Here is a 21938-nt window from a genome sequence, read left to right on the forward strand (position 1 = left end):
TGACAGTGTTCACACATCTCAGGAACCTGAATTGTTCTTCCCTGAGTTTGACCTTGACGCCTCTTTCCAGTCTTCTGTAGCTCTAAAAAATGAGATACCTTTACCTCTTGTCAAGCTTTCAAGGCAGATGTTATATTTAATTTATATTGTATCTGCTCCAAGTTATGAAGTAATTGTGACCTGTACACCCATTGAAAAAAATGCAAAACAGTCAATAATGAAATGTTGACAGCATTTCTAATTAGAGTAGATATCTTTCTCTTTTCACCAATAACAGCTGCAAAGGAGAAGAGTTGAAGTCTTTCCAGAGCTACACACGATTCTAAGGCGATCCTGCTGTGCAGGACCTCCACATAAAGAAGATAATTAAAGACAACCAAGTTACGTGAAGGGTAAATGAACACACGGTACTTCAGGTGACAGATAAAGTGTGTGTGTTCCAACTCAGTTTCAAACACATAAGAAGAGTGTCAAAAACATTTCCGTTGGTAATATTAACACTTAACTGCACCTGCCTTCTTTGCATTTGGAATTATTAATTTCTTCTCAAAGTCTGGAGTGTTTTGTCTTGCTCTTGTATCTTGCATACCAGAGGGAATAGTTTTGTCATGGCTGAATGTCCCATAATTCTGAAGGAATGTCCTCTTTCCCAGGGGCTTGTTTCAACTTAGGTCCTTCTGTGCACTGTCAAATTATTCTCACAGTGTATTTCCCATCTCTTCTTCGCGACTTTCTTCCTTTTTTCATAATATTATCTTAGTTTCTTTTCTTTACGTAGCCCTTCCACCTTTCCAGTTTTCTTTATTTGCTTAGTGCTGGTTTTTCATCTGAGCTCTTTATATTTTTACTATTGTTTCTCTTTTCTTCAAAGCTTTCTTTTATTTTTCCTCCAAAAGAGTACACCATAAGGATAGCTTCAGAGGAAGAGAAATGAGTTGTGCAGTTCAGAACTAGGTGAAAAGTAAAAAATGAGGAAGAAGGAAAGGAGGAGAATGAGATGGAAAAAAATGAAAGCAGTAAAGACTGTAATAAAGATTTAGTAATTAAAAATATGTGAACACTATAATGACAAAATAAAAAAAGGAGTCAAGATGGATGTGTTTATAGATGTTAAGTCCAGGAAGGTTCTGGAATGCAAGAATGTGTTGTAGGGTAAATTCTCATCCCCAGAGTAGCGGGAGAAGATCTACCTGATAAGTCTTACTAGTGAAGTGTTCAGGGGTTTTGTGGTACAGCAGTTACATTTGCTGCGGACACACAGGCTGTAGGGAAGCAAGCATTTCCTGCAACTACTGCACAGATATTATGCACAAACAAATCTGCGGGACACTATCCTTTTCTCACACTCTAATACAGCTCTCACTTCCTAAAAACTGTAAAGCACCATCCTTGTCACCCAGTACCACTGACGCCCTGAATGCCTCAATACACTACTCTTCCAAGGCTGTGACTGTCTGAAGTCAAGCCTTGAAGTGAGATGCTCTGTCCCTGATATCCTTCCCACATCACCCGTTGTCACCATCTTAACCTTTGTAACACCTTAGTCAAACTTTTATCTGTAACCCCAAGGTTCATACCTACGCAACCTTTCCCACTATAAAACCTGCCCCATGCACCCACAAACAACCACATACATCAGCTGCACAAATGGTGAACCCTGTAATATCAAAGACAGAGCAGCTTGAAAAAGTACACATGAAGTTTATCAACTAACTTGTCCCCTCTGCACTACTTTACTGGCCGATCGAATGAGTCAGCATTGAAGAATTGTCCTCTTTGGGTACACTCAATACCCAGCTGTTGAACAAGCTCTATAGCATGACTCAAGGAATTGAGTGCCTCCTATAACACGCAGGCTGTTTGGAGATCCTCTCACCCAGTACTACTTTCACTGAAGTACGGATATGGGAGTTTCACATAAACACATCCTTGCATCCCGACACAGTCCTGTACTTGACTTCTGTAAAGACGTCCCTCTCTTGTCTCTTTTTTCATTATGATAACTTTTTTATTTATTACATGTTGTTAACTATCTTATTTGTTGCATTTACTTTTGCATCTTCCTTCTCCTCCCTCGCCTGTTTCTTTTTTCCCCCTTTCTCCTCATTTGTAATTGCACTGTTTGTTTTGTTCTTTTTATTCTAGCTGTACTTCTCACTCTCACCATCACTGGGCTGAAGTACAGTACTTACCACTGTGCTGTCTCTGGCTTCATACACTCTCTTCACCTCCCCTTTTGTTGTCATCTAGCCTTGTCCTTGCTAAAGGTAGGTCCTTCACATCATGGGATCTGAATGACCTTTCTTGTCTTTCCCAGCCTGCCCCCGTCTCCTCCCTGAGGGAGAAACAAATAGTTCTGAAATTTAATTTGTGTTAGCGAATGTTTTCTTTGGGGCCTTGTGTTTTTGTTTATTTGATTTTCTGCTGGCCTCTTTATTTCGTCTCTCAGACCTAGCCATTGGTCTTCCATTGTTTCCTTTCCCTTGTTTCCGTCAGCTGTTACCTATTCATGTTATGTGTAGAAAAGTGGGAAAAATAGCTGGAGAAACCATACAGAGTTGAAATTGCCATCTGCCATTTCACTTTGTAACTATTTGGATTTCGATTATTGCAGTGGTAAATGATTGTTTCCAGTTACTGTTTAAAAGGCAATATTACGCTTCTCTGTTTGTTTGCAGAATTAGCCTTGTGAATGAAAACAAAGAAATTCAGTTTATTATTTTCACATTTACAAACTATTAAAATTCAGTTGACACATTGTTGTTGTTCCAGGAGAGTGTACCACCCAAGGAAAAGAAACTGGATGATGATGAAGACAGAAGAAATCCCCAATACATACCAAAAAAGGGTACATTCTATGAGCACGATGACAGAACTGTTGCAGAAGATGTGTAAGTTTTATTAGTTATTAGCTGCAAATGATCTGCTTTGATTGGTCTATATTTACACTTGTGTTCTGAGAACATTCCACATCACCTGAGAACATCAAAAAATGAACATTTTAAAAAATCTAAAAAAAAAAATGTTGGTACTTCACTCTCTTAAATAAATTTAAGGAAAACTATGGAGCTTTTTAGATATTCAAAACATTCTAAATCGTACAAGAAGATCCAGAAACATTAAAGAACTCTTCAGAAACTCATTCTGTAATTCCTTTGAAGTTACTATTCTATTTGTTTTTGCACCTATATGTGGGTTCACTTGTTTCAAATTGAAATGGTAACCATCTTCTCATCTTATAAGCATTAATAGATATGAAAGAGCATCATAAAGGTGCATCTGCATGATGCCTTTTTCTATTCATTTTTGCACATGCACATAAATTTCCATCAACGCAACTACACATGTGCATTTGTGCATGCGTTATTTCCTGGGAATGTAGGCCACGCGTAAAGCACATTGCTTCCCGTCGTTGGTGGGAATCTTTGCCCTTTTTAGCGGATGACAGGCAGCTGGTGCCCATGCGTGTTCCATTCTGTAGTGTGTTGAGGATATGCTTTAAGGCAGTAATGTCTGTTGACACCAAAGGAGCACACTTAAATTTATAGATAATTACAGTCAAAGAAAAGTTGTATGGAATGCTGCTTCTATAGATTATCTGAATAAAATTTGTGATGTGATGCCATGGGTGTCAAGTATTAGGTAAAAAGTCTCTAATCGTATTACTGGAAATAATAAGATGTCATAAGTGTCGATGTATGAAAACAGAAGAATAAGCCAGAAATTTATGAAAAGTGTATAAGAAAACTGTGGACTAATATTCATGCTGTGGTGACTTAAATTTAACATAACAACTGAGGAGCTTAAACTCTGAACAAAAGAAATGATAGGGTATGTGTAGCTCCTTAGCAAACTACAAGAAATAGAAATAAAGGACATCGATGATGCAAAAAATTCAAAATTGAAAAAGACAACCTCCACTCCAGTGGCTTTTGACATCTATAAAATTCCAAAACTTGTTGAGTTTGGAAATGTTAATCTACATGTAATCTTTCATGATTAAAGTCACGTAAACAATTTTTTTAATAAAATAATGTACAAATGACACATTGAAAGTTAATTAACTTTCACATAACAACGAAGAATCTCCCTTAAGTATTTCCCAGTTTCATGAGTAATCACTGAAATGCTTTGTTTTTTGAAGTAACTAGCTCAAATTGGTGTATAATCCCCTGGTTACTAATAGTTGACCACAATATTCTTGCACCTGGGAGTAAGGTTGGCTTATTGTCTTTTCTAGGCCTGAACCACAACTTTATACCCATCGGATACCATTTGATCCAGTGCTGTTTTGAATGTGTGGACCAATCAATTGTATATGTGTAAAATCCTCTGCAATTCTTGGAGTGGTTTCCGTCTCAGTCCACTTACGTTTGAGCAACATTGATCAACTTCAGTTTGTTCATTGCTAATGAGATATTCTTGAAAATATTTATGAGATATGTTTGGCAATGGCAGCAGTAACCTCATTCTATAGTAGATTGTCCTTTAATCAGAAGTGCAGTCTTTTATATATGTTCTTCACTGCTCATGGAAAGAGCACCAACTGATGTGGGTAATGAAATAATTCTGTTTGTGACACTTCCAGCAGTGTACTAATTGAATTTTTTCACTCATGAGACACCTTTATTACAATTTCCTACTGAATTTATTGGCACTGCTAATGACAGCATGTCTGTGTTTGATATACTCTTTAGTAAGATTGTAACAGCATACTTCACCTGCCAAACTGTAGTTTCTAACTTTCCTTTGCGCTTTCCCTTTTGTGTTCTTGTTTCTTCAGCAGTTTCTCTTTCTGCTTGCTAAGTGTCCCATTTGATCATCTGTAATGTCATCTTGTTGTTCATCCATTAAATTTTCTGTCAGTCTATTAATTTTCTTCCGTTGTGAATCTAAACTTGCTTCTCCCTCCTCATATGTTTCACATCTTCACTGTTGTTTCTGTTTCACCACTGGCAAGATCTCCTCTTTTACAGTTCCGCATCCTTTTAATATTACAGTAGAGCGTCAATTATCCACACGTCGGTCAACGGAACAACCGCTTAACCGAACTGTGTACTCGCTCGCACCTGTTACTCTCCCACCCTACCGTCCATCATCCCCCTCACTCCCAAACCAAGTTTCCCACAGTAGTCGCCGCACTGGGCCACCGCTGGTGGAACATTGCTTCTAATGGGGCCTTCACAAGGCGCTGCTGACCGGCCAAGCCGCCAGTCGCTGTGTTTCAACAATCAGCACACTTCTGTCGGCTTGGCACTGGCAGTAGAAGTAGCAGCAGTATCAAAGCTGTTCACAGCAACAACTGTGCGCCAGCTTAGAGTTGAGGCGTGCTGCTCCACGCAGTTTGAAGGATTGCACGCCCCTAAGAAGAGCTTCTCACGGTGCTAACAGTCACCTTCTATTCTCTGTTACGACCACTTGTGTGCTGCTGCGTGAAGAAGTGAACTTGACGATACAAAATGCTTAAACGTAAACGTGTTGTCCTTTCTATGAGGGACAAGTACGAGATTATTAAAAGGTTAGAAGAAGGTGAATCTGCAACCACTTTATCCAATGAGTACAAGATGGGGAAGTCGACAATTACGGATATAAAAAAAACAAAAGACGAGCATAGCAAATTTTATAGCTATGCTTGATTCTACTGATGGATCAACAAGCCGTAAAACTATGAAGCTCGCCACTAACACAGATTTAGATGATGCTGTTTACAAGTGGTTTACACAAAAGAGATCGGAAGGAGAACCTATCTCAGTTCCCATTCTGTGTGAGAAGGCAATGCAGTTCAACGAAAAATTTGGAGGGCCTTCGAACTTTAAAGCAAGCATGGGCTGGTTAAAACACTTCCAAGTCAAGACATGGCATTCGTGAGCTTACAATACAGGGAGAAAAACTGTCGGCTGATTCTTCAGCAGCTGATTCTTTCAAAGTCAAACCAAGGGACGTATTAAGGGAAGAAGATTATGCTCTCGAAAATGTTTACAATGCTGACGAAACTGGACTTAACTGGAAAGCTTTACTGAGAAAAACTTTTGTTTCACATCATGAATTAGCAGCACCTGGTCCTAAAACAAGCAAGGACCGTATTACAGCTTTGGCTTGTGCTAATGCTTCTGCAAGTCACCGACTGCCTATGTTCATCATTGGTAAAAGTAAAAAACCACGTTGTTTCAAGCACGTTAATATGTCAGCCTTGCCTGTTGTGTACACCTCAGAAAAGAGTGCCTGGATGGATAGTATGATTTTTATGAAGTGGTTTCTGGACGTTTTCGTACCCTCTGTAAAAGCTCATCAACTAAAGAATGGGAAGAGGGAGAAAACACTACTTCTCCTTGACAATGCAGCAACTCGTCCATCATGTGATATTTTAAACGAAAAAGACGAGTTCATAAAGGTAATATTTCTTCCACCTAACGTAACCTCCTTATTACAGCCCATGGATCAAGGCGTTATTGAGGCTTTCAAACGATATTACAGGAAATAATTGTTGCATAAGTTATTGTTAGAAAGATAAAGAGGATGGAGAAGAAAGTCTCTTAAGAAATCATAAGAATATTGTCTTGAAAGACGCGCCCTACATGATCAGCGCAGCATGGAATAGTGTAAAGGAATAGAATTTGAAGAAAGCCTGGAATAAAATTTTGGACACAGAAGAAAAGTCACAAGGTACAATTGAAAATGACGAACAGAATGATATGTCTGAAATTCTCGGTATGCTAAAAGAAATAGATTTCCACGAATGTGATGAAGAAGACGTTCATGAATGGATGAATATTGATGATGCAGATCCAGGACACCAAATCATGCAGGACAGTGAGATTGTAAACGTCGTCACTGATAAAGATGACGCCGCCAGCATCTCATCAATCAGTGCTCCAGAAAGTGAAGATGAAAGTATACCAACAGCTTCTGAGGCGTCCACTTGTTTAGATACTGCCTTGCGATGGTTTGAAGCCCAAGATGAAAGTGACCAGTTTCAGATATCTGTAATGAAAAAAGTACGTGACTTAGCTGCTTTTAAGCGTGTAGGCTTGCTTAGACAGACCAAAATAAAGGATTTTTTTAAACGTTAATTTTGTATACTGTGTGTATTGTTCATGCAAAATGTGTATGTATATATTTTTGTTTAATAAACTGTGCCACATACTATATATTCCTACTGAAATTGCCTTTGTATGTTACTTTGTAATACTAAAAGAGATGCCTGTTTTTATGAATAAATTTACTGTACAGTACTTCTTTTTGGCAAATAAACATGTACAGTTCGATTATCCGAACAAACCAGTTTTCCGAACACCCATGCCCCCCAATTACTTCGGATAATCGACGCTCTACTGTATTTAATACACTGTTCACTACCTTAAACAATTCACTTGCACTTAAATGTATTTTACTATCACTTTTATTTTCCCTTAATACACTCTAATCGATTTTCAAAAATATACTGACACATGTCTATTCCATTGCCTGCATATACCATTCTGAGCTGAATTTATCCTCATGAAACATAATAGGATATTCAAGAACATTGTGGACACTTTGGTCAATCCTATAATATTTCAGAACATTCTCAGTTATTCTAGAAGGAACATTTCGACCAGTCATACCTTTGACAGCATTCCACGTTTGTAGATCGATATATGTATTTAATACTAAGTTAGCAGCTTCAGCTGTAGTTTGAGACATCACTCCATATTTCAGATTATCTCCTCTTGGACAATCTGGTACACGATCTGCACTGCAGTCATATTCAAGGCTATTAATGATGCCCCAATCTGTATAGGGTAGTCCTAGTTCTGGTGTAACCTGATAGGATCTTGTGAAATGACACCAGATCTCCATGACGTTGGTATAATGGGGTCGTCATAGCCGTTACGATGGTAACCTCAGGAAAACTTTAATCTCCGTTTCTGTGCTTCCTCCTGCAGAAAGGATCGACATTGCAACAGAAGAACATCATTTTCCCTACACAGGTCTGTGGCCCCTCAGACAGAAACACGAAATATTATCGAGGATGCTCTGAATTGGATATGCTGTTGTGAGTTTGGGACATGAAGCTTGTTACATTCACAGATTGTGCCAAGTTTTTATCTCTGATCTGGCAGCATATCTGCAAGGGCATGGAGTGTAGGTGTTGGTTTGGGTTGCACCATTTCATGTGTAATGACTAGACCGCGGATTTTAGGTAAAAACCTATTTTGTTCCTGAGTTCCTATTTGCATAAAAATTTGTATTTATGCGTTTCATGACTATTTACACTTAATGGCGTTAATTCTATAGGACCTAAAAAAGCCTATTTCGACATTAGTGCCTATTTTTGCCTATTTTGGCTTTAATATCCTAAAAAGTGCCTATTTCATCATATAAGACAGTGGCTCCAAGTTTTTCCACACTATACGACAGATGGAAAAAAATATTTTCTGCCCAGCGTGCAGCAAGGTGGCTAGTTGATATTCGCTCATACTTCGTATTTGCCTAACACATTGGTCTTTTTTTATTTTTTTATATCGCTATTCCTGTTAACACCAAATACTCTTTATAGGCGTTTTATTATTCGTATGTAAAAAATAGATCACGGATATTTAGGTTAAAACCTATTTTTTTTCCTAAGCTCCAATTTGCATATAAGTTGGTACTTATGCGTTTCATGACTAACTAAACTGAATACCATTAGTTCTATAGGACCTAAAATTGCGTATTTTGACGTTGACTCCTAATTTTGCCTATTTCGGCATCAACATCCTAAAAAGTACCTATTTCGTTAATCTGACATAGAGTTCTTGTGTTTTCAAAGATTAGAAAAAGGAAGTAAACTTAGGGCTTTACGTCTCGTCGAAGGCGAAGGTAGTTAGAGACTGTTCACGATTCCTTTGCTTGCCTTACTACCAACAGCACTCGGCACGGTTGAATGGTCATCCATCCAAGTACGCGCCGAGCGCGACAGTGCTTAACTTCGGTGAGCGAATGGGAACCGGTCAAAGATTTGAGTTACACATTAGAATCGAACGTGGGAGTACTAAATGTTATATCTGAAAATATTTCGTTCGTAGGATTCTGGCCAGCTGTGTATTTTCTCAAAGAAACTGTTTCATAGGCCTTAAGCTGAGCACGGATTAAAAAATCACAACATTAATCGTAGACGCCCTCTATAGCTAAATTACTGCCCTTCGCGCATTTTCTCGCTGCTGTCTACAGGCAGTCGTATCAAAGTACTCTGTTTCGTGAAAGGTATTATACGTGAATTTTCTGGATCGAAAAATAATTTGCCAGTAGTGAGATGTTTTCATCTGAAGCATCGGTAGATTCCATTCGCTTGTTCAGAAGGGGCGGCCATCTGTCGGGTGCCATATGTCCAGCAACGAGTACGGTACTTCCCCTACCGCTCCCACGCACCACAGTAAAAAAAAAAAAAAAAAAAAAAAAAAAAAAAAAAAAAAAAAAAAAAAAAAAAAAACAATAGGTCATCATTCACTTTTTCCCAGCGAAAACAAATCGGTACATTGTGTAGCGACCGATGTGTTAAGTGTTACTGGCGTTCTAAGTGCAAAATAAATTCTAGTTTCTGTGTGTGAATACTACGCCATGCCGAAAACAGCTAGTTCAAAGTCTACTCATATAAGGTAGTAGCTGCAAGATTTTCCGCATTGTACAACAGATGGGAAAATTATTTTCTGCCAAGCATGCAACAAGGAGGTTAGTTGATGTTTTTCTTAGACTACTTATTTTCCTGTCACTTAGGACTCTTTTTTTATCGCTATCCTTTAGTAATACGAAATACTCTTTATATGCGATTCTAAACTGCATTTCCCTTTTCTCTCGTATTAGGTTCCAAGTGTTAAGAAATCTCACTTAACTCAGCATGCAGATGGAATCACATACATAAAGCTAATGTTGAACGAAAGTCAAAATTGAAGCAAACTCTTTTAACCAATAAATCTGGTGAATCCTCCGCAAAAAACAAAAGTTCTGCAGTGATTTGTGTCATGCACTTGTGGCAGCAAACATCTCTTTTCGGAAACTAGAAAACCCTATTTTCAGAGGTTTTCTTGAGAAGTACTGCCATCAGTCTATTCCTGCAGAGTCAACTTTACATAAGAATTATGTGGATTCAGCTTACAATGCTGAATTCCACAGAATCCGAGAAGATGTTGGAGAATCTTGTATATAAATTTCTGTGGATGAAACTACTGACAGTCCTGGCCGTTACATTGCAAACCTGATTATTGGCTAGCTAGATCCAGATGCTCCATCCAGGGCTCATTTGATTAACTCAAAACAGCTTGCAAAAACTAACCAACAAACAATAGCACAGTTTGTGAACAATGGGCTTAAGGTGCTATACCCAAACGGAGTGGATGAGAATAAGGTGCTTCTGGCCGTCACTGATGCTGCTGCATATATGATAGTAGCGTTTCAACTATTAAAAGTATTCTACCCATTGATGCTGCACGCAACTTTTGTAGTGCATGGGATCAACCGCATAGCAGAGCAAGTAAGGCTACAATTTCCTAAAGTAATATCTATGGAGAAGAAAATTTTTGTTAAGGCACCATCAAGAATACAGGCATTCAAAGAACAGCTTCCAGATGTCCCACTGCCGCCAGAGCCTGTTGTCACCCGCTGGGGCACGTGGCTGATAGCAGCAGAATGCTATAGTATGCATCTCTCAGCTGTCCAGAAGGTGGTTGAAAATATACCGGAGGATGCTGCAACCGTAACTGCAGCAATGGAGTTACTCAAAGATTCTTCTTTAAAACGGGACTTATTTTACATTAGGGCCCACTACACATTTGTGGCAAGAATAATTTCACAATTAGAAGGCTCAGGAAGACCTATCTACGACAATATTTCTTTGCTTGAAGAAGTCAAAATGAAAATTAATGAAGCGCCAGGTGAAGTAGGGGAAAAAGTACGGGCAAAAATGCAAACGGTTTTGCAGAACACTGGCCTGAAAGAGTTGTGTGCAGCTGCCGACATACTTCATGAAAAATCCAACACTCCTGACTGCAGCATTCCTGTCCAACATGTGCCGAAAATGAAGTACGCCCCTGTCTGTTGATGTAGAACGTTCTTTTTCAGCGTATAAATTGATTCTGACTGACAAGTGCCACAGTTTTTCACTAGAAAACCTAGAAAAGATTTTGGTTATTTATTGTGAAGCCAACTATGGTCAGAATATGTGAAACTATGAATGTATTAATTAAACCATTGCCACATCTTTTTTACGGAAATCTTTATCTTGTAGGAACTCAAAAATATTTGTAGTTATATTCAACATTAATGTTGTAGATTTCTGTGCTCTGTAACTGTGTAAATATTCATTCTCCTTGTTTTAATGACTAATAAGATGTTCATACTGTCAACACTGTGTATTTTAATTAATTTTTATTTTCTCTGCATCATTTTTATTAGAGCCTATTTTAGGTTTTATATAGCCTAAATGAACTACTGAAGGAGCCTATTTTAGATGCCTAAAACACACTTTTTTACGACCTAAAAATCCGTGGTCTAGTAATGACTATTTTCAGTGGACATCAGTTTCATTGGTGTGTTTGCTCCTTAACTGCACGGAGTGTGCTGGATGTATAATTTTTATTAGTCTATGGTGAATGTTTTCTTGTGGGATTGTTACAGGCCAGAAAAGGAAGGATGGTGAAAATAACTTAAGTTTATGTAAAGAATTGAAGTTCATGTAGAGATTATGTGGATATTTTAAAATGTCGTGCAAATTTCATAAACATTAGTTTACATATGAATTATGAATATTTTTAGTATCTCTCAGGTTATCAACGAGACTCCAAACAATACGTAAAAATACATTTACAGTAATCTAAACAGTAAATGTAAATGATAAAATTAAAATTCTCATAGTGATGAAGAAGCAGCTGATAAAGAAAGTGAACGAGGGAAGGAAATTCAGGCAACTGATAAGAAGAAAGTGTGGAAGGAAAATGAGAATCGCTGGAGTCATGATAGATACAATGAAGATGAACAGACACCAAAGTCCAGAGAAGAACTGGTAGCAATTTATGGCTATGACATTCGTAATGAAGAAGCCCCACCACGTGCTCGTAGGAGAAGGCGTTATGGGTAAGCATTAACACATGTCTTTATTGAAATGTAACATGTAATCTGCACAGTTCTGTAAATGTTCATTGAAACCACTTAACAGAGAGAGTTATGCACAACTGAGAAAGTTATGCATAACTAGTATTCAGAATTATGAAACAAGGAAAACTGCATTCATAACCAATGATAGTAAGGTAGTACACATTGTGGACTAATGAAATTAAATTTGAAGAATGTGAATAAATATATAATTCTTATTCACAAATATTTCAGTTTTAAATCCTTTGCAATGACACTTGACTGAGAGTCCTGACACAGCTTTCCATCTTATGTACATATTCTTGTATGAATTTTGCAATCAGTGGTAATAACATACTGATAAGGGAGATATATACACCATGAGAAACACTCTCTCCCACCTATCTCTTCCTCCCCTCTCTCTCCCTCCCCCCTATCTCTCCCTCCCCCTCTCTCCCCCCGCCCTCCCCCCTTTCTCCCCTGAAAAAAACAGTATCACAGTTGCAGAAGTCAATTTGGATCATGGTTGCAGGACTCAGTTTGGAAGGCAAGCCTCAAAGATTTCTGCAGTTTGAATCTACTGTCTGAGAGGTTATAGCCTTTGGTGCTGTCTCCCATGACAGTAAGCCTATGAAGTGATGTTGTTTGTTCAAATATATGTTACTGTATGAAATTTGGAAAATATTTTGTGTAATCTGTTAGATGTAAACTTCTTGGATTCACAACATTTATATGTAAATTAAGTATAGTCATAACACAGACCAAATACACAAAGTAAAATGTCTCATTATTACTTTCTTTATAGCCGAGGTCCAAATAAATACACACGCACTTGGGAGGATGAAGATGCTTATACTAAAACAGCAGCTGCTCTTGGTTTACGTGGAGGACGTCGTGGAGGAGGTGTGGTGGGAAGAGGAGGGCGTCGTAATACTGAGGAATTCCCTCCTTTGCAACAAAACCAACAGCAACAGCAACAAATCTCATCTCAGTCAGAGGGGGAGGAGAGGGTTGTTGACCAGCGTGTTAAGGGTATTCCTTCACCAACACTGGATAAAAAGGGAGCTCAAAACAGGTAAGACTACTTGGTATAATACTTGACAGGCATGTTGCATCATATTTTTTGTGGCTGTTCAAGAGTTTGCTTTGAGTGTTTTATAAATAATATAGTTTTGTGTGCAGTTGCTGCATACTAACAATTTTCATGCAGGTCAGTTATGAATTCACACTTTCGTGGGTAATGAATATGAAGCACTGTCAATTTAATGAACTATTGATTTCTTTAAATTTCACAAAAAACAATGGAAATGTGTTGTATATTGTAGAGCTGTCAAGGCAATGAATGTAAAGAATGGAATATTGGTAGGTATTGCTTCTGCTGCAGGTGTGTATTTCCCCAATTTCAGAAAATGATTAATGTAAAAATAACTAATTTAGCACTTCAGTAACTCTTTTCTTCTTGACAATAACATCTGATAAATTTTTCAACTAAATAATCACTAGAGCCTTTGTTGCTACCGAACGTATTCATTTATTCCCACAGAATGGTAGAAACAGAGTTGCCATATTTTATATTGCAACTGTAGTACAATGTTGTAATTGTACTAAATTTCCCCCTCATTCCTGTTCTTACAACCTTAAAATTTCTCCAGGGTAAAATGAGCTTTTCCCTGTAGTTCTATATACATCTGAAGACTGTACAGTTACCAAACTGAAACTCATTAAATACTCAGTCTGCACACAGAAAAAAAAACTATAATTATGGTAAAAAGACAAATTTTGATTTGTTCATAGGAACGAAGAAAGACAAACGACCTCAGGAAAAGATGGTGGTACCATCACTATTACAAACTGCAATGTATGGAAGAAGGACACTAATCAGAATAATGTAGAAAACAGAAAGGATGAAATGATTCAGAAGTCTCAACCCCCTACCTGGAAAAATTCACACCAACTATGTACAACAAATAAAAGCCAAATTATTGTTGAAGATGATAAAAAGGAAGAAAACAGTAATAAGTGGAAAGGTACTGGGGCAAATCGGGGTAGGGGACGTGCGATCTGTGAAACAAATGATAGTAGTGTGACAATAGGGGGAGAAAGTGGGCGGCGATCTCGTGGTCGTGGAACCTCAAAAGCTGGTCATGGTGGCAGGGGAGCGGCAGTGCATCATCATTCCAATAGTGATGCACGAAGCGTATCTGAAACAAGAGTATCATCTCATGATGAAGGCAGCAGCAGTGAAAGTGGAGGTGCTGGTTATCAGGTGAGCATAAATTCTAAGTTTGATGTAGAAATGCAAGCTCTGGAGATTACATACTATTCTGTATGTTCCACACAGTAGTTAATTGCCTCATCCACCACAAAAATTGTTTTCTATCCTGTGTTTGTAAGTATTTCACCCTCCATCTTTATTAATGGTAAGACAGTAACCTCTGACAAGTAAAGTTAAAAGTGGTGAATTTAATGCACTGAATATAGTGCATGGTCAGTTTGTTGTTCATAGTGAATAATTTATTCTAAAATATGAAGCAGAAATAAACTTGAATGAGCATTAATAAGTAAATATCATATTCTGTATATCTGATAAAGCTACACACATTTCAGTATTAAAATATGCCTGTGTCATGTCTGAGTGGCTAAATCTGAGACTGTTAACCCTTTAACTGCTCCGGACGTGTTAACGCGCATGCCTTTGCACCTGTCCCTGTGTGCTCTGAACAGACACGTTCAGAGTACCAGGTAGAAGGACTGGTGGCGCGCGTAAACATGTTCAGAGCACAGAGGGACAGGTACAAAGGCGCGCGCGTTAACACATCCAGAGCAGTTAAGGAGTTAATCCAGGTTTAGGGTTCAATCTTTGGTTGGTCCTACATTTTTTAAAATCATTTCTTTCACCTGCAATGATTTTGGTAATGTAAAAAGTGACAAATTGCTAAATGACTCTGACTCAATGTTAAATTAACTGTACTTCCCCTTACAACTGACTGGGTGCACAATTTCATATGTTGAAGAAAGGCGAGGACATACCACCTCTATTAGGACATTGCCTAGTAAAGCACTCTGTTGTACAAACCAAGCTTCAGGTTGCGGATAGCTTTACTATCCATAACAGTATATCCTCTTTCCCATCCACTACTTCACTCAGAGTGCATAGGCACACAAATTATTTCTGTTCAAAGGTCATCTGTGCTATGAAGTGACTCATCAGTGAGAGACTACTATTTTTTTCTGTGAAGAAAATTTCTTGTCACCATCTTGTGTTGTGATGAATAGATGCTGAGATACAAGCAAGAATGTGTTTTGAGGCAGAGAGATCCACTAGCTTCTGGTGCGTAGCATTCTTACTTTCTGCTGGAGAGACTTTTTAAAATCATTTTTGATTTTTAAATAAGAGTGGGCTATTAATATTCACAGAGTGTAAAAAGTATTTGAGACTTTTCAATATATATGTACATAATGCGGTTGTCTGGGCCCATAGATAATCTTTATTTCTTTGTTCCGTATACATGTAAAATTATTGAGTTTGTTATCCAGAAAGTTTGTAGTTAGTCTCGCTGCGAGGATCCATATTGTGATTGTTACACAAATTTATCATAATCAGTATGGTTTACAATTGATTCTCTCTCTCTCTCTCTCTCTCTCTCTCTCTTTCTTTCTTTCAATCTAATGATGCCATCAGATATGTTACTGCCATAGCATGCCACACATTGTCATGGTGACATGTAATATATGTTTCTAAAATAGAGTTCAGTGATAAACAGCAAAAGGCTAGACTGTCCTTATGACAGCCCATTATTCATTTAAACCATCTAACATGTAGATATGATATGCCTGGGTCTTGTAAGGTGCAAAGTGTAGCTTTCACTCATCTGCTGGGCCATTACAGAAATGTAATTTCTCTGCAACTTGATGCAGTATTAGTTCACTGTGATATTTCTTAGTAATGATAGTTAAGCAAGATATCTTTCGAGTGTCTCTTCTGCGCTTAATGCTCTGTAAGGTCAAAAAGAAATATTCACTTTCACTTCGCCATTTGGATAGTTAGTTTATGTATGAATGAACTGGATGTCTTTTATCAGCTTGACCAGGAGGACAAGAACATTCAAAATCTCTGAGTTACACAGGAATGACTCATTAACACTCTCATTCTATCTATCACCGTGCAAGGTAGCGCAGTGGTTAGCACACTGGGCTCGCATTTGGAGAACAATGGTTCAGATGCCTGTCCAATCATCCTGATTTTGGTTTTCCACAAATTGCTCCAGGAAAATGCCGGGATGGTTCCTTTGTAAAGGGCACAACTGATTTCCTTTCTCATCCTTTCCTCAACCAAGTTTCATGCACAGTCTCTAAATGACCTTGTTGTCGATGAGATATTAAACTCCAAATTTTCCTTCGTTCCAACTTGCTGTGACTGCAGTTAATGTTCTTGTACTCCACATGATAGATGAGATTATTTCCATGTAATGTCTATCTGTAGTGATATCCATATATTTTTCATAATGTATATCAATGGAAAAGTCCAGGCTGCAATAAGAACTATAAGTTTTGTTGGACGTGTGTGTGTGTGTGTGAATACTATACTTTATTCAGTAATTTGTTTTCACCATGTATTAATTATTATCTGCTAGTGACCCTCTGTGCCTTCATGTGGGTAATATGAAGTAGTTATGGCCAGATGACTTGTCTGGCATAGTGGCAAGAAGTTACACACACAAATCTTCCCTGTGAATCAATCTGTATATTAGTGAAAACTTTATCAAAATACCTACAATAGTACCCGAGATTAGCCTTCACGTACAGACAGGAAAACATAATGGGGGGGGGGGGGGGGTTTCATTTTATAATATGTATAGATACAGATATGTAGTATGGTCAGGCACTGCATTATCTGTAGCTGACCAACTCATAGCTCTCACCATTGCCCTGAGACGTCACTATAAATGCTGTAAAAATATGGAGCAGATAACAATATACATATTTCTATAATTATGAATTAAATATTCAAAACTTCCCTGTGAATCAGTTTATGTATTAATGAAAACTGTATCAGAATCCTCATAGTAGTTCCTGAGATTAGCAGACACGTGCCGGGGGACCTTAATTTATAATGTATATAGATATTGTGTGTTTCTGTTCCAGGAAAGGAAAAGTGGTATGGATAATGTAACTATCTATTTTGTACACATATATACCCAAAGCCTTTGAATAAATACAAACGTTAACACTTGCAATTTGAATTTTCATAAATTATGTGACAATGTGCATATTAATATACCTGTATCATCACAAAAATTGGATAGGCCAGACATACCAACAAACTTTGCAAGAGGAATTTGTAATTTTATGTTAGAAAGAATTTTATTAATCAGATTCAAAAATAAAAGCAGTTGACCAAGAACAGCACATTCTGGACTGCCACAGGGAACAATATTTGACCTCGCCAATAATAATTTTGGGTTGTTGATATAAACAATTTAATATACCATCTTGCAAGAAAGCTGTAAACGTAATTAAAGAACTGTACTGTATTGGGTGTGCTTAGAACCTAGAATACTGTGCACAATCTAAAGATCACCAAGAAGATCCTAAACTGACCATGACTTTTTTCATGTTGCAAGGAAAGCAGATGCCAGGCTGAGATACATTGGAAGAATCCAAAGACAATGTAATTCATTTACAAAAGAAATTATTCACAAAACACTTGTTCAACTGATTCTTGAGTATTGCTCATAAGTCTGGGAGGTTAATTGAAGAGGTAGGAAGGATATAAAGAAGAATGGTGCTCCTTCAATAAGATTCTTCAGGGTATCAGACCGCATCGTCATAATTTAAAATGCGCCAACGTTTCGGCCAGCGTTGCAGCTAGCCTTCATCAGGGCCTTACGTTAACTGCTAAATGAACACACTTGGTACCTTAAATAGCTGCACGAGAAAACCGTGTCGTTACTTGATTGGCTGTAAAAGGAGGAGGAGGAGGGGTGAAAGGTATGCTTTATTGGTGTTTCCTTTATTATCTGTCATTGGCTGAAATAGCTGTTTTCTATTGGTCTTTATATTAATCCACCCCATTGGAGGAGACGGACGAATAGCGAACAGGTGGTGGCTGTGACGTCACACTGTTTCCATGCTGTCCAGAAGCCGGCTGCGGCGTGCCATTGCTTTGTGGACTCGCGACCACTACTGTGGCTCTCCGCGTGTCTGCATGGGCCGCCACGGCTCTGCCGCCGCTCCGTAGCCCTGCTATTGCAGGCAGCCAAGACCTCGGAAGCTTGTACCCGTCCTCTCTATTCATGTTGGCGGGTCTTTTGGCTATTTCTATTAGAGAGGCGATAGAAATAGCCAAAAGACCCGCCAACATGAATAGAGAGGACGGGTACAAGCTTCCGAGGTCTTGGCTGCCTGCAATAGCAGGGCTACGGAGCGGCGGCAGAGCCGTGGCGGCCCATGCAGACACGCGGAGAGCCACAGTAGTGGTCGCGAGTCCACAAAGCAATGGCACGCCGCAGCCGGCTTCTGGACAGCATGGAAACAGTGTGACGTCACAGCCACCACCTGTTCGCTATTCGTCCGTCTCCTCCAATGGGGTGGATTAATATAAAGACCAATAGAAAACAGCTATTTCAGCCAATGACAGATAATAAAGGAAACACCAATAAAGCATACCTTTCACCCCTCCTCCTCCTCCTTTTACAGCCAATCAAGTAACGACACGGTTTTCTCGTGCAGCTATTTAAGGTACCAAGTGTGTTCATTTAGCAGTTAACGTAAGGCCCTGATGAAGGCTAGCTGCAACGCTGGCCGAAACGTTGGCGCATTTTAAATTATGACGATGCGGTCTGATACCCTGAAGAATCTTATTGAAGAAGACAACGGCCGCGGAAGCCTATGCTTACAAGAATGGTGCTTTTTATCATGGGTTCATTTGGTAAGTGTGAGACTGTCCTGGAGATGATCATCAAACTCCAAAGTAGACACTATGTGAGCACAGCACAAATAGATAAACTGAAAGTGTACATTCCATACAGCAACATATTACTTCCTCACAGACACATATCACAAAATAAATGGTAAATCAGAGAACATAATGAGAGTTATTCTTCCTATATATCATACTTGAAAGGAACGAAAGGTTGGGAGGGGGGTGAGTTTCCAAAATACCCTCCACTGCACATTGTAGGATGGTTTGTCGAGTTAAAATGTTGAGGGATCTAGATACAGCATGTCCTTTCTAAGAGCTGTCAAGCATCTTTTCTGTGTTGTTTAGGTAGGTACACTCCTGGAAATTGAAATAAGAACACTGTGAATTCATTGTCCCAGGAAGGGGAAACTTTATTGACACATTCCTAGGGTCAGATACATCACATGATCACACTGACAGAACCACAGGCACATAGACACAGGCAACAGAGCATGCACAATGTCGGCACTAGTACAGTGTATATCCACCTTTCGCAGCAATGCAGGCTGCTATTCTCCCATGGAGACGATCGTAGAGATGCTGGATGTAGTCCTGTGGAACGGCTTGCCATGCCGTTTCCACCTGGCGCCTCAGTTGGACCAGCGTTCGTGCTGGACGTGCAGACCGCGTGAGACGACACTTCATCCAGTCCCAAACATGCTCAATGGGGGACAGATCCAGAGATCTTGCTGGCCAGGGTAGTTGACTTACACCTTCTAGAGCACGTTGGGTGGCACGGGATACATGCGGACGTGCATTGTCCTGTTGGAACAGCAAGTTCCCTTGCCGGTCTAGGAATGGTAGAACGATGGGTTCGATGACGGTTTGGATGTACCGTGCACTATTCAGTGTCCCCTCGACGATCATCAGTGGTGTACGGCCAGTGTAGGAGATCGCTCCCCACACCATGATGCCGGGTGTTGGCCCTGTGTGCCTCGGTCGTATGCAGTCCTGATTGTGGCGCTCACCAGCACGGCGCCAAACACGCATACGACCATCATTGGCACCAAGGCAGAAGCGACTCTCATCGCTGAAGACGACACGTCTCCATTCGTCCCTCCATTCACGCCTGTCGCGACACCACTGGAGGCGGGCTGCACGATGTTGGGGCGTGAGCGGAAGACGGCCTAACGGTGTGCGGGACCGTAGCTCAGCTTCATGGAGACGGTTGCGAATGGTCCTCGCCGATACCCCAGGAGCAACAGTGTCCCTAATTTGCTGGGAAGTGGCGGTGCGGTCCCCTACGGCACTGCGTAGGATCCTACGGTCTTGGCGTGCATCCGTGCGTCGCTGCGGTCCGGTCCCAGGTCGACGGGCACGTGCACCTTCCGCCGACCACTGGCGACAACATCGATGTACTGTGGAGACCTCACGCCCCACGTGTTGAGCAATTGGGCGGTACGTCCACCCGGCCTCCCGCATGCCCACTATACGCCCTCGCTCAAAGTCCGTCAACTGCACATACGGTTCACGTCCACGCTGTCGCGGCATGCTACCAGTGTTAAAGACTGCGATGGAGCTCCGTATGCCACAGCAAACTGGCTGACACTGACGGCGGCGGTGCACAAATGCTGCGCAGCTAGCGCCATTCGACGGCCAACACCGCGGTTCCTGGTGTGTCCGCTGTGCCGTGCGTGTGATCATTGCTTGTACAGCCCTCTCGCAGTGTCCGGAGCAAGTATGGTGGGTCTGACACACCGGTGTCAATGTGTTCTTTTTTCCATTTCCAGGAGTGTATTTGCAATTTCAGTTTCGCAATGTGTAGCTGGAGTCAGCCTAAACAAATCTGCCCATGAGCACTTACTTGAGACATCTACTCCCAATGCAAAATGTCAGTTTGTTTCTTGTTACTAGCAAAACAATTTTCATGTGGAAATTAACAAGCCCATTTGCTAGATTTGTCCCACATTAATCTGGCATGGTATTCCTTCCCCCCCCCCCCCCCCCCCAATATGTATTAACAGGGACAGTGAAATACTGAGATTAACCAGTACTCCAGCAGCAACAGAACCACACTGATCCACACTGACTGCTCCCACTATGCAGCAGCACTACTCAATCGCTATTGGAATACTGGTTATTCTGTCCATTTTACTGGCCCTTTTAATACATAATAATAAAACAATTATTGCAATAAGCTAATTTGGAACAAGTCTATTGAATCAGCACAAAAAATTCTGCTTTATAAATAATTTTGTTTGTAACGGGAAACAAAGAGACACTTTCCATCAACAGTGGCAGTCGGATGAAAGACGTGATGAGCAGTTAAAATGTTGAGGGATCTAGATACAGCATGTCCTTTCTAAGAGCTGTCAAGCATCTTTTCTGTGTTGTTTAGGTAGATATTTGCAATTTCAGTTTCACAATGTGTAGCTGGAGTCAGCCTAAACAAATCTGCCCATGAGCACTTACTTGAGACATCTACTCCCAGTGCAAAATGTCAGTTTGGATTGACTCCAGCTACACACTGCAAAAATGATTGCAAACATCTGACAAAACACCAGAGGAAAGGCACCTGACTACCTGTATGAGAGACACCCAGTATATACCAAAATGCAAGACAATCCAGATTGAACAATCCAGATCATTTGCGGCATAGGTGTTTCAAGCTATGCTTGTTAGCAGTAATACATATTTCAAAAAATTTGCTGTTATTAAAAAGCTATGACATACTGCTTTATCTATTTAGACAGCCACTGATAGGTAAACATTAAATAAAATGTCTATTTGTGAACATGCAGTCATGGTGATGAAGCAATCTGCCACCAGGTCAGTTGTGGCTTGTTTGCTGGATCACCTAAGTGTTATTTCTGTAAGTTTGATGCTGGGCAGTTGTTTAAAAATTGTAGGTAGTAAAGTCACCTAGCAGGAAACCTGTCTCTATTCTCCT

General features: G+C 39.8%; 1 protein-coding gene across 1 annotated transcript in view; it reads left to right on the top strand.

Annotated features, from left to right (window-relative positions):
- LOC126194801 (protein CASC3-like) overlaps positions 1 to 21938 on the top strand; it is a 115533-nt gene that overhangs the window by 50329 nt on the left and 43266 nt on the right. Inside the window, exons 3-6 of the mRNA XM_049933111.1 lie at positions 2773 to 2891; positions 11869 to 12087; positions 12890 to 13159; positions 13879 to 14350. Coding sequence (XP_049789068.1) covers positions 2773 to 2891; positions 11869 to 12087; positions 12890 to 13159; positions 13879 to 14350 — 1080 coding nt within the window. The remainder of the gene's footprint in view (positions 1 to 2772; positions 2892 to 11868; positions 12088 to 12889; positions 13160 to 13878; positions 14351 to 21938) is intronic.

Source organism: Schistocerca nitens, chromosome 7 (assembly GCF_023898315.1).
Source record: "Schistocerca nitens isolate TAMUIC-IGC-003100 chromosome 7, iqSchNite1.1, whole genome shotgun sequence".
NCBI lineage: Eukaryota > Metazoa > Arthropoda > Insecta > Orthoptera > Acrididae > Schistocerca > Schistocerca nitens.